The sequence below is a fragment of the Notechis scutatus genome, chromosome 1 (assembly GCF_049901735.1).
Source record: "Notechis scutatus isolate UNSWTSFEM ecotype Mainland chromosome 1, rNotScu1.2, whole genome shotgun sequence".
Classification (NCBI taxonomy): Eukaryota; Metazoa; Chordata; class Lepidosauria; order Squamata; family Elapidae; genus Notechis; species Notechis scutatus.
The window spans coordinates 48,550,098-48,564,717 of NC_142009.1; the positions used below are offsets into that span (position 1 = coordinate 48,550,098).

Sequence of the window (14,620 nt, forward strand, 5' to 3'; positions counted from 1 at the left end):
TTTGTATGTTTATTGCATTCTGTGTTAGATTTTGAAAGGCTTCAAGTGACAGGAAAGTGAATACTTATTGCCTTTTGACATAATTTTTGGCCGAGGATTTATTATTGCTTGGAGTCATTGGCCCCTTGTTTGTGGTCTAAATTCCTTTAAATATAAAGGCTGCTAAACTGGCAATTAGGTCACAACATGTTCAAAATGGACAATATAAATTATATTCACTTTTTAAATTTTTAAAAATTTTGCCGTACCCTATAATACTATATTTTATGACTGTGGAGTTTAAATTTTTATTCAGCAGAAGAAAAAATCACAATTGTCAAATCACATATATCAAACATGGCATTTAAAATCATTAGATATATCAAAACATTTCAGTGCCAGTTTTGTGATCCAAAACTATCTTCTTTTGGATGAAAGTGGGCATATTCCTGAATGTAGATTTGTAAGGAAACAGAAGTGCATGTAGCAAAATAGACAATATAAATTTCATTTGGTTGCATGGGAATCATATGTTAAAAATACAAAAGGATTAAGCAAAAATGTACCAAATGCAGGAAATAGCTAGCATTCTCAAACATTGCCATTTTCCCCACATTAAATGCTTAGTTCCATTGTAATATACAGGTGAAACTCGAAAAAGTATCATGCAAAAGTTCTTTTATTTCAGTAATGCAACTTAAAAGGTGAAACTAATATATGAGATAGACTTATTACATGCAAAGCAAGATAGTTCAAGCCGTGATTTGTCATAATTGTGATGATGATGCCTTACAGCTCATGAAAACCCCAAATCCACAATCTCAGAAAATTAGAATATTGTGAAAAGGTTCAATATTCTAGGCTCAAAGTGTCCCACTCTAATCAGCTAATTAAGCCATAACACCTGCAAAGGGTTCCTGAACCTTTAAATGGTCCCTCAGTCTGGTTCAGTAGGAATCACAATCATGGGAAAGACTGCTGACCTGACAGTTGTGCAGAAAACCATCATTGACACCCTCCATAAGGAGGGAAAGCCTCAAAAGGTAATTGCAAAAGAAGTTGGATGTTCCCAAAGTGCTGTATCAAAGCACATTAATAGAAAGTTATGTGGAAGGGAAAAGTGTGGAAGAAAAAGGTGCACAAGCAGCAGGGAGGACCACAGCCTGGAGAGGATTGTCAGGAAAAGGCCATTCAAAAGTGTTGGGGACTTTCACAAGGAATGGACTGAGGCTGGAGTCAGTGCATCAAGAGCCACCACACACACGGATCCAGGACATGGGCTTCAAATATCATATTCCTCTTGTCAAGCCACTCCTGAACAACAAACAACATCAGAAGTGTCTTACCCGGACTAAAGAAAAACAGAACTGGTCTGTTGCTCAGTGGTCCAAAGTCTTCTTTTCTGATGAGAGCAACTTTTGCATCTCATTTGGAAACCAAGGACCCAGAGTCTGGAGGAAGAATGGAGAGGCACACACTGCAAGATGCTTGAAGTCTAGTGTGAAGTTTCCACAGTACCAGGAGATTTTGACTTCATGCTTCCTTCCACAGCGAGCTGTATGGGGATGCTGACTTTTTCCAGCAGGACTTGGCAACTGCCCACACTGCCAAAGCACCAAAACCTGGTTCAATGTCCGTGGGATTACTGTGCTTGATTGGCCAGCAAACTCGCTGAAACCCCATAAGAATCTATGGGACATTGCCAAGAGAAAGATAGAGACATGAGACCAAACAATGCAGAAGAGCTGAAGGCGCTATTGAAGCATCCTGGTCTTCCATAACACCTCAACAGTGCCACAGGCTGTAGCTCCATGCCACACCACATTGAGGCAGTAATTGCTGCAAAAGGGTCCAGACTAAATACTGAACATATGCATGCTTATACTTTTCAGAGGTCTGATATTGTTCTATGTACAATCCTTGTTTTATTGATTGCATGTAATATTCTAATTTTCTGAGATTGTGGATTTGGGGTTTTCATGAGCTATAAGCCATAATCATCTCAATTATGACAAATCACGGCTTGAACTATCTTGCTTTGCATGTAATGAGTCTATCTCATATATTAGTTTCACCTTTTCAATTGCATTACTGAAATAAATGAACTTTTGCACGATATTCTAATTTTTCAAGTTTCACCTGTACATGCTATTTAACTAAACTGAAATTTCAATACAAATGCTTTTATTGAACAGAGCAATTTTCAAATTTAGAAACCAGCCAGCTCTTTATTAATTGTTTTAGACTTTATCATTTAATCTACTAATTTATCAGTAATATTACTAGTAAAGTTTTAGATTTACTTTTTTTCACCTTCACCTTCAATCTTTTCCAATCTTTTCTAGTTAACATTTCTCCCCTTTGGGATGTCATGTTCCTTGAAGTAACCGGTATTTCTTCTACAGTGTTTCTTGGCCTGCTAGCCTCAGGTTGTGAAGATTAAGTGAATACAGGCCACAAGTCCAGTGTGTGCCAATTGAGGGCTCAAATCGCTGTCTCATAGTACGTATTTTTTCCCTTTCTCCAAAAAACAGCAAGAGGTCCATGATATTTGGAGCAGCAGAATAGCTCTGCAAATCTAAATCGTTACTTTTCAATTTAAAAATGCAAAAAAACAACTATTTTCAAGGATTTATTACTTTCTGTTTCCAAAATCTTCCATATGTACAAATATATGTTCTGTATATTCATGCTGAGGCTGTGATTATGTTTCAGCTTGTTTCCTCATGCAGACATTAAGATTCCTGTGCTAATATTGCCTGATTCCTGAAGAGACCTATGTTGTCCCGCTACACACACACACACACACACACACACACACACACACACACCAAAGTGTTGGTGTTTATTTAAACCCTCCCCCCCTTACAGGTCTTTGGAAAGCACCCCTGTTGTGCACGTCTGGATTCCAAGATCAGTATAGCAAGAGTCAGTGGGTAACTGAGTCTTGTGGACACACACAAAATCCAGAAAAATAATCCAGGAGTTGAACAGTCCAGGATACAAGGCACAAGCACACAAGGCATGGAACTGGGCACATTGCTCCAGAAACACTCAAGTCCTCAGGGAAAGTTTAAGTAAGCAATGCTGGTGCAGCCCTTCATGAGTAGTCTGGCTGATGGGGTTGTACCTGTCTCCTCTCTTCTGGTCTATGTGTCCTTGGATCAGGAGGAGGTGTGGACTCCACTTTCTCCTCATTGCTAACAGGTGACAGCTGCTCCCAGTCTTTGCCTGGAGCTTCCAGGCCAACTTGCTGCAGTTATGGCTCACCTCCCTCAGTCTGTCACTTGTCCAATCAACCCAGCTGAGGCTCCTCCAACAGGCTAGCACTCTCTGAGCCGCAATCCTGCCCAATATTCAGCTCTACACTTTCTTCTGCAGATTCAAACTCACCCTCCTCCTCTGAACTCACATCTAGGGAGGTGTGTGTGTGTGTGTCCATGACAAGACCTGATTTACCTCTACAAAGAATTTAATAACTCAAATAACTAAAGTTACAGATGGGAAAATCTTTTTTTTCTCAATTCATTTTCCCCCCAACTCCATTTAGCTTCCAAATTAGTGTGGGTTCTTTTGTTAGCAGAAAAATTAGTATGTTTCCTCACATGCATTTCCATTTGAATACAAATTCTTCCTAAAATGCACCTGATTAATAGTATTTTTCCTACCTCTTTCTTCTTAATATAATGCATTTCCTAAATTTCTTAATAAGGACTGCATTTGCACAGTCTTGAGTTGTTAATTGCATTAGAAACTCTCCTCAAATTTCCAGAAGGGTTAATTAACATTTCAAAAGAGCAAATACTTCCTTTTTCTGTTTAAACTTATTTCCAATTCAGAAATCCTTAATTTAAAAAAACAAAAATCTTAGCTCAGATTCAGATGTATTTTTGAAGAAAAATTTTGGGAGTCTTCTCTAGAAACAGAAAGTAGAGTCTTTTCAGTTTCCCCTACAGCTCCCTCACCACCTACTTTGATCTGCATATTCTGCAATTCCTTATAGAACATTATTAGAATATTCTGTTCCATTAATGGGTAGTTCATTTATAAAACCCAGGATCATCATCATCCCTCCTCCTTCCTAACTTCAAAGTGATCCAGACATCCATGGTAACTAGAAACTCTACAAAGCCCCTTAAAAACCCATCTGCTTTCTGACTTATCTACCCAAATCCAGCACTTCTACAGAGAAAGTTCTTAAAAGTTAGCATGATGAATTAAATAAGAGAAAAGAAACACATGTAAAAAAGTTTTTTTTTTTGAAAAAAAAACAACCCTGAACATAAATATCTGAAGGTAGTTGGACTGTAATAATCTCTTCTTGATTGTTTTTTTTTAAAGCTGTGTAACTCTAAATGTATAGTAATTGCTGTTCTGTGCTGCTCACATACAGATTGGTTTCTTACTTACAAGTTGTATCTACATCATTACTATTCACATTGTTGAGTTAGAAATGGGATTATCCCTGTGCATTTGCATTCAGAAGTGGTTTGCCAGATGCATAGATATTGAGAACTAACTTAAAAGCTTTAGGTTAGTTGTCTTAAGTAATCCTTTCTTATGACATCAGATTTAACAATGGATTATAATACAGCTGTCAAATACTAAGAACAAAAAACAACAACCATGGAACATATTCTGATTATGATATGAAGGTTCACTGTAACTAATTTTTATAGTTGATATTGAGAGAGAAATCACTTTGCCACTATATTATCTCCAAATTATTCTTATATGCCTGCAGATCATCTTCCAAAGATTTGCATAGACTTGAGCTAAATGAAACTTCATAAATAATTGTGTGGGTTAAGGGGAAGAAATCCATTCCCCTTAGGCCAACTGTGATTTATCTGTAGGGCATGGTGGAAAAGAAAGCAATCAAAACCCTCTTTATTTTTGTCTCTACAAAGTAGGCATAGCTCTGAATATATATCAGGCAGATGAATTGAGTTAAAGGTGCCAGTGTTAGAACTTTCTGCACCACAAATCCAGTCTAAACCACACAGGTTTTTAAAGCTTTCATTCTTCTCAAAAAGTATGGATTTGAAACAATGAAGTTATGTGCTTAGACTTTGAAGAACTAGACTTGAGGATATTACCATCTTCACAATAAAATAGAAAATTATACAGGCTCAATGGCATCCACTTAATTGTGAATTATTTGATCCCTTGGGAACATTTGCCTATTAACTTCTTGATAACAAGATGGGTGGCAAATAAATTTAATAAATAAATAAATAAATAAATAAACAAACTTAGTGGTTCCAAAATATGTTCCAAGATGGAAGAAAATATACTCCATCATAATATATTTAAAAGTCACTATTACTCATAGAATAGTTATTTTCTTAGTTCTATATTAATAAATCCACTTAATAATCTGATACATCATTAATATCCTTTAAATTATGTTCACAGGTTGAGCATTTACAAATAGCTTCAAAGAAAAATACTTCTAGCAGATTTTTAGTTTAGTTTAGACTTTTCTATAATATTAGTGAAATTATTATATTAAGGTTGTGCTATCAAGTCCTAGTTGACTCTTAGCAATCATCTAGATAAAATCTACCCAGGAACATTTTTTCCTATTCTAGTCTTTCAGATCTTTTAATGATATAACCATCATCACTGTAATTGAGTCTATCCACTTTGCTGCTTGTCCTCTTCCCTTTTCTTCCACCTTTAGCATTATAAACTTATTGAGAGGGCTAGGTCTTTCTATTATGTACCCAAAATATAATAATTTCAGGTTGGTCATTTGTGCTCAAGAGAGAATCATGAGTTGATTTCTTCAGTGGTCTATTGGTTTGTTTTCTTGGGTATCCATAGCATTCTTTAGAACAGGGGTGTCAGCTTTGTGGTGTCACAGTGGCGTCACAGTATTGGGACTCTCCCCACCTTCACTAAACTGGGTGGAGGCGGAGCCAGCAAGTGGCGCATCTGGCCCGCAGACTGCAAGTTTAACACCCCTGCTCTACAATCTTCTTCAACATTAAAGTACAGAAATGTCAATATTCTATCTATCCTGCTTCTTCACAGTCTAATTTTCACTTCCATGGTGTCACAGGGCAAACCATTTCCTGCACATTTATAATCTTTCTTGGGTAGACATACAATGGCATCTTTTTTTTTTTCTTGTGGGCATAGTGTGCAATGTGTTTTGTAATTATTTATTTTTTGCTGCTGAAATCCAATCCTAAAAGCCAAAACTGTCATTTGCTTCAGTATCTTCATTAACAATTCCAAGGCTAATTGCTATAGTTCTTGTCATTAGTTGAATTTCTTTATATTTAATCTTAGTCCCATTTTTATTGCATTCCTTGGTTTTCATTACTAGAACTTCCAGATGATTTGCATTTTTAGATAATCAGAGAAGCAGGATCTTTCAATCCAGCTTCACAAACAACAAGACCACAAAAACAGAGGATTGTTTGATCAACTGAAGAGGCATTTTTTAAAAAGAGTATTGTATTCTGCATGCAAGCATGAGGCAAGTTGATCTTCTCTCCCTCCATCTCCTCCCCTTAATTCTAGTCAATGCAAAGGCTAAAGGAGGCAAGGAGAGATGTCCAGTGGCTTATTAATGTGTATACTTTTAAACAATTTTAATTATTGGATGGTTTAATTTATGTCCATTTTATTATTTTAAGAGTTAAAAATGTTTCCCCTGAATTTTGAACTCCATTTTTGATTTCTGCTTACTTGGCCTTCATCAGTAACAATATTCTTATTTGTATATTCAAATTCTGAAGCATGCTGTCATATTTTTAAAAAAATACTTAAAAGCTCTGAAAGTCTTCGTGTATAGTATGTATCATTTATCTCTCTGTCTCTGGTAGTATAATCTCCACGCTGGAAATGTTTATGTGATTGAGCTATACTTATTACTAATACAATCCTATTTACACATCTAATTTTAGATTTGGCTTAGATTAACCAATTTCACTTATATTCATAGCCACAGTTTTGTTGACTTGGGTGTATACCATTAATCCTTTCATATCTTTCATAGACTCATTGCCCTTTTATAATCAGATATAGTTTGAACTGTCTTGTAAAAAATATATCAATACATTCCTTGCATTCTAGCAGTACTGTAAGCCATGTTCTAATATTACCTTAATATGTCTAGTGTATGTATTATTCATATTTTTATTCCACCATAACTAAAATGACTCAATGGCTCACGTAGAAAACATATCATGTAAAACAAATCCCCTACAAAAGCAAAAGCACAACAGTGCTAGAATACAAAGGAAATTAAAAATGGTAACATCACATCAGAAGGCTTTTATGTGAATTGGCAACCTTAAATATCTGTCCACATAGAATTGGACTTAGGCAAATTAGATTGGTAGGCAAATTAGACTTTGTGATGTCAATAATTGTATAGTAAGCAAGGAGTGTATTGCTTTATTTGCATCTTCAGCATGGTAGGAGGGAACAGGACTGCTCATGAACTCTTCATGGGGATTGAAATTGTCAACCGAAGAGCATTAAAAGTACACAAAGGTGCAGTTAACTGATGACTGAGAGCAAAAACAATTAAAGTTTACCAAAATTACAAGAATGCACAATACTCCATAATGAGCTTCTTTCAAAGAATGATGGATTGTGAAGCCTAAAATTATAGTTATTAAGCAACAAAGTTTAAAGGTACAAACAAATTCTTCTAAGAATTATGATGTTATGCTGTTGTTCCATCCTTCCTGGAGTTTGTAAGAAATTGGAAGAGGTTGTTGAATGTGTAAGTTTTCATTTAATGTCATTCTTAACTTTTTCAGAAATTAAGTTTGTGATACAACAGGGATTTGAAGGGTAATATTTACATAATCTGTCCAATTCAGTAATGGATATCTAGTGAGTTAAAATTATGATGTACTTTTTAATTGGAACAGCTTGCTGGCAGGAGATAAGATGACTTAAAAAGCTGCCCAGTTTTGAAAAAGAAACAATGTAGTTGTAAAAAAAAGTCCCATGGTATAGGCAATCGGTGCAAATCCTAGTCTTATTTTCAATTAACACTTTAAAATGTTTATTATTTTTGTGTCCCTAAAACAGGCATTACAATTACATTTTAAATTGGCACCAACTTTTATTTAGATAGATAAGAATATGTAGCTTTTGTACACAATATGCGAAGACCTAGCCAGCTCCCTAGAGAAGCTTCTAATGCTGGGAAAGGTGGCCAGAAAGAAAAAATGGATGACCAGAAATGGATGAGAATTTGTTGAACTCAGTTACAGAGGCTATGAGTGCTTCATTGGAAGACCAGTGGAAAGTTAGGGACAAATCATCATGGTGAAAATCTATCTAGGTCAGTAAGAGTCAACATATTGTGTGGCTTTTTATTTGTTGATTGGGGTGTTGATGGCTCCTAAGTACCTGATAAACTGGTAGTAAATCAGCACTCCTGCTGATGGACAAGAGGACCGTTTCCCAGGCTTCAATCATTTCCCTGGTTACTGTTGTATCTGCTCTGCCAACAATCTTAGTAGCTGTGAAATTGAATGTATGTTCTTGTTCATTGCAAAGTGAGGATACCAATGAGCTTGGGTCTCCTCGTTTGACCACTCACTTATGTTCTTGCAATCTGATGGTTAGCTTCCTCCCCATCTGACCTACATAGTCACAGAGGCAATCCAAGCAATCTTTATGTCACTATTTCAGTCTTTTTTTTACCTACCCTATAGTCTGTAGTTGTTGTGCTACATAATTATCCCACTTTTGCCATTCTCCCTGCCAATTTGTTTTAGGACTAAGAAAATGTAGAATGCCATGTTATCAGGATCCTTGATGAGTTACAGAGAGAGAATACCATTAATTCTGCATTTTCATAATCTAGTCCAGATCTAAAGTATACACACACAGCACTAGTGAAAAATAATATTTTAAAAATAATATTTTAACAAATGTTTGAATTATTTGTAATAGATGAGAGAGATTGTATAATAGCTAGGACTTGGATAAAAGATTTCATTTTCATTGGAATATTCATGTAAAGCAGCAGGATGCTGTACATATGAGAAGAGGGAGGGAGGTGTGGGAAAACAGGCAGAAATTATCAGCAAACAAGAAAAAGTGGCTCCTGCTACTTTTTCTAGTGGCACTTTGAGTATAAAGCTTCACTGAAAACAAAAAAATTATACTTCAAAAGAACTTTTCTCATAAAAAACAAAGATTGGATTTTACCTCCACTTTTACAAACAAGAAACAAATAGAGGTTCACAGATCAGTTGTTGGTCCACTCAAAGTGATACATGGTGGTACATCACTTGCAGGAAAAACGTGTTTTGACATTTGTTAAAAATGTTCTGATCCGCTCTGCTTGAGAAAATGGAGTGGATTGCAAATATAACATGTCAAGAGAAAACTTTCTCATTAATAAAAACAAGCAACTATTGGAAAGCTTATATCTAATTACTTCTATTTTTAATTTCTCTGGCAGGTATATTTATGTCCCAATGGGAGGATCTCATTGCAGCATATTTAAGATGTTGTTTTCGACTGCCATCACCTTTGCTTTTGTAAGCTTCTGGCATGGAAGCCATAGCTATCTTTGGTCCTGGGCTATGCTTAATTGGCTTGGAGTAACAGCTGAAAATGGAGTGAAGAGGATTGTTTCTTTTCCAATTGTCCACAATTTTATTGTAAGTTAATTCTTTTTCATGTTTCTAAGAATCATATTTAAGTTTAGGATTAAATCTGAAGTGTGTTTTCTGAAAGCATCCTGAGCAGATTGAGTGCTTTTTAGAACTGCTTGTCTCCTAACCAAAGAATTCAGGTACGGAACTAGCACTACATTGCCTCTAAAGGTAAGAAAAAGTGGGACTCTATAATGAAATGCAAGGGTGATCTTGAGGAAAAGGTAGAAAGGACACAGAAAATTGGGGAGGACCTCATAATCACTTAATGGTCAGAGAAAGAAACTAAGGAAGGACCTACCCTAATGGAGCACGCATTTACATAAAGTGATATGTGCTCTATGTGATTTTTGATTGGCATTTGCAAAGGAACTATGTGGTGTAGGACCAGTCTTGTCTTTAGCAGCTGCTGACCAATAGTTTCAACAGTCATTGGGCAGTCTAAGGCTTGAATAGGGAATTTGCTTCTGCACTGTTTCTATACCTACGAAATTAGAAATTGTCCAGAGTCTTTGAGGTGGTGCAGTGGCTCAGTGGTTAAAAAACTGGGCTTGTCAGTCGGAAAACTGGCAGCTCTGGTTTGAGACCCAAGCTCCACAATAGAGTGAGCTCCCATCCTAGCTCCAGCTCCTGCCAATCTAGCAGTTCAAAAGCATACAAATGCAAGTCAGTAAATGGGTGCCACTTCGGTGAGAAGATAACAACACTCTGTGATATCATGCTGGCCACATGACCATGGATATGTCTTCTGAAAGCGCTGGCTCAATGGCCTTGAAATGGAGATGAGCATCGCCCCCTATTGTCAGCAATGACTAGTGGAGTAAAATGCTTTACCTTTTTACCAGAGTCTACAAGAGCAGAAAATTCCACTTTCTGCCCAGAATCTGAAGTAGCAATAATAGAAATAATTAAGTATGCTTGCCTACTTAATGTTCTTGGTTGTCTGAGTTCTCCTCAAATGGTGGGTGGCCTCCTTTTGAAGCTCTTGGGAGGGGAGAATGGTGAAGTTTTTCTCAGGCATTGACTGAGATTGAGCTAGGCAGTTGTAAGCTTTGTAGTCTATTGATTTACAAGTTCTGCATCTTATTATTGTGACAATTACTGCAGTTTTTTATTGGGCACGATCTAGCTATGTGTCCAGGAGCCTCACAGTAATAACATAGTCCTTGCTCCCTTCTGTTTTGGTTGTACCACACTGCCCTGGCTGTTCTACCATGCTAGATTTGGAGGATTGGGTGAGATTGTATGGGGAAGACAGATTGTAGGTTACTTTTTTCTTCCTATATTTCCCTTCTCTCAATTCTTCCAGCTGGCCATCTATAATTACACAATATTGAAAAATGCTCTATTTTGAAAAATGCTCTACAATATTGAAAAATGCTCTATTTTGGGCTCCTTGCCTCACTAGCTCATCTCTCAGTTCATTGGCCAGCCTTTCTCTGAACTGGTCAATTAGTGCTAAGCCATTCCACTCTATATCACCATCAAGTAACTTAAAACTGAAATATATGCTCCTACTTTCCTCTATCCCTGATAGAACTTCCAAATGTCTTGTTCAGTAAGCGTTCATAGTTATGATGGTAATGAAAAAGTAGCTGCACAGCCAATCCTTGCATTTATGACCTTCATAGGACTGTAAAGCAAAGGAAAGCTAACGTAAGATAATAACTTTTGCTTAATAACTGAGTTACCAATCCCAACTGTGATCATTAAATGAAGGGCACCTGTAGTAGTTTAACAGAATAACAGGGATGAAAGGGAACTTGGAGGTCTTCTAGCCTAATCCCCTGCTTAAGCAGGAGATCCTATACCATTTTTGACAAATGGTTCTCCAGTCCTTTCTTAAAACCCTCCAGTGTTGGAGTATGTATAACTTCTGAATGGAAGTTGTTCCATTAATTGATTATTCTTACTGTCAGAAAGTTTCTCCTTGGTTCTAGGTTGCAACCAATCCTTGCTTGCATTGATGACATTCATAGGTCTGTAAAGCAAAGCTAAAGTAAGATCGTAACTTTTGCTTAACAACTAAGTTACCAGTCCCAACTGTGATCACTAAATGAAGAGTACCTGTCGTAGTTTGAATGAAAAGAGTATGGACGAAAAGTTATTTGGCAGTAGTGCTGACCCTGTCAAACTATTACAGGGAGTGGCTTGGGAGGAAGGTGTTGGAGGAAACAAGGCAGGATATGAGAGCCTCCTAGCCTCGTTAGAGGTAATTGGAGGGCCTGGAAAGTGGTTATACTTTATTTGTCTGGGCCTTTGGCTTCCTCATATTGCTCATATGCTACTAGGCAACCACTGTTAGGGATAACATTGTTTTACCCTAACTGTTTTGGGTAAAGATAATAAAATGATGAATCATGGTTTGTCAGATAAAGTGTATGTGACTTTAAGCTAAAGAAATGTAATTAAGGGTGCAGCTGTAAAAGTACTATATAAGCAGCAAGGCACTCTCTGGCTCTTACTGGCTGGCTTATTGAAGACTGCGTTCTTGCTGGATCGGGGAGGAGAAGAAGTGTTAGATTACTTTGAAGATATTTCTCAACGGAGAGAAGATAAGTTTTGGACAGATTTATTATATGTGTACTGACACTGGCTATTCCACACGGACTTTGCAATTAGAGTATCCTCGACAAGACTTGACTGAATTTGGTATATGACTAATGGACTGTTTATAATGACTATGCTATAATTCTTAAATGGAATAAATTATAATTTTGATAGCACAAGCGTATCTGTATTTTTACTGCGTGTTAACGAGAAGGCTTATCTCACACATTTACCTGTCTTCCTATCTGACTTCGCTGCACGTTCTGTTTAGTTTGTTTTCCTTAACACCTGTTGGGGAATCCAGGCTTAACAACCACAATCAATCTATTGAATGTGAAGGTGGCTGATTCTATCAGTCATGCTATATGATCACAACCATTGAGAAAGACCAGGAATAATAAATTATAGTGATAATTTATTTTGCTCTTGAAATGTTTCAAAAGATGTAAAATGAATCCCTGTTTAATCATTTTTAAACCTGTAGATGTTGCTTAATGGTGTAGGTGATCAATTAACATCTTTGTCTTGTGAAAGGAACAAGTAGCAAGCATTAATGGAAAATCTGATGGCTGGCAGGCTATCCTCCTATTTCTGTACAGTGAACTGTTTAATCCTGCTTAGAATAGCAGAAGAAACAGCTGCATGATACCACAAGCATACATGCTAAAATTTCCTGGATAGTGGCTGAAAAACTGGAGATGAGGTGAAATTAGACTGAAGTAGGAATTAGCAAAGGAATATATCACTGTAAAATATCAAGCAAGCTAGGAAGAGATCCCACAAATGATATCTAAAGGTGGAATTCAGTTGCTGTTTTTGCATTTCTTTTTTCAGCAGAATCAAGAAATAACCATTCTTTTTGCACCAATAGCCAGTCTATCTGTTGTTGAAACAAGCAATGAGAATTTAGAAGAGGGGTCTACCAGATTTTCAGCAAGCTTGGTGGACAGTTGCAGTGAGAGAGAAAATTGGCTCCTTTTATGCCCACTGACAGAAGAAATTCTATAATTGACGAGTTGCCTTCAGCAAGTTATATAAAAAGTGAGCAACAAGCAAAGCTGCATGAAGAAGAGTTATGTAAGGGGTGGCTGAAATTCATCTCAGCTGAAAATTCTCTACTGGTAAACTTCATGATTTTTATTTTAGAGGGAAAAAAAGCTAAGCCTTTGTCTTCCAATAGATCAGAGTTCCCCAACCTTTCCAGACAGTCGGGGGCTGGGGAGGGGAGAGGAGATGGCTTTGCATGGGTTCTGTTATTCCGTTAAATTACTGTAGGTACTCTTCATTTACTGATTACAGTTGGGACTGGTAACTCATTATTAATAGCAATAGCATTTAGACTTATATACTGCTTCACAGTGCTTTACAGCACTCTCCAAGCAGTCAGCATATTGCCCCCAACAATCTGGGTCCTCATTTTACCGACCTTGGAAGGATGAAAGCAACCTTGAGCCAGTGAGAATCGAAATGCCAAACTGCTGGCAGCCGGCAGTCAGCAGAAGTAGCTTGCATTACTGCATTCTAACCACTGTCCACCACAGCTTTTAAGTGAAAGTTATGATCTTACTTTAGCTTTCCTTTGCTCTACAGTCCTGTGAAGGTCATAAATGCAAGGCTTGGTTGTGCAGCTATTTTTTTATTACTATCATAACTATGAATGCTTACTGAACAAGACATTTGAGGACGCTGTAACGGTTGTGTGAAAAATAGTCATAAATCACTTTTTCAGTGTCATTGTAACTTTAAACAGTCGCTAAATGAACTGTTGTAATTTGAGGACTACCTGTAATTTGGATTTTAACAAACTACCCATTGAAATGAATAGAGAGTTTGTAGACTCTTAAGCTACAGAAACCTTTGCTTTTGCTCTATGACCAATTATCCCTAATTACTGGTCAATTACTACTACTTCTCCAGTAACATAGTCAAAACTAATATTTAAATATTCCAGATATTTTTATGCTTGTCATGTGTAGAGTCCTAGAAGTTAGGTTAAAGGGTATATTTATGAATTAATTAAAAACTTCCTGCCCTAACTGCATATCACAAGGCATTCAAACACATTTTTCTTTTTACCATTTATTAAAAAAAGACTGTATTTAGCATTCCTATATCAACATTGTTATAAATATCTGTTCAGGGTTTGGAAGAGAAATCAGTATGTATATTTGAAATATGACAGCTAGAGAAACTTAACTAAATTTAGCACAATGATTGAGAATATGTTACATTTACAGTTCTTATGCAAAATAAAAGCAGATAAGACTGGTGGGGTTGTACAACTGTGATTTTCATGGTTACAATATTTTGCCAGTACATGGAAAGTCCAGTGTCATTGTACTGATTGCTATCCTTCAGTCACTAAAATGTGGCAAGGTACTCCACAGCCTTCCTTTGTAAACTGGACTGCTTCTCCTTTCCTGGTTAGGATTCAGCAATAGTTGATA

The 14,620-nt window shown here is 36.8% G+C and overlaps 1 protein-coding gene across 1 annotated transcript in view; it reads left to right on the forward strand.

Annotated features, from left to right (window-relative positions):
- HHAT (hedgehog acyltransferase) overlaps window positions 1–14,620 on the forward strand; it is a 197,241-nt gene that overhangs the window by 142,954 nt on the left and 39,667 nt on the right. Inside the window, 1 exon segment of the mRNA XM_087963324.1 lies at window positions 9,428–9,629. Within this exon segment, the coding sequence (XP_087819450.1) occupies window positions 9,428–9,629 (202 nt within the window).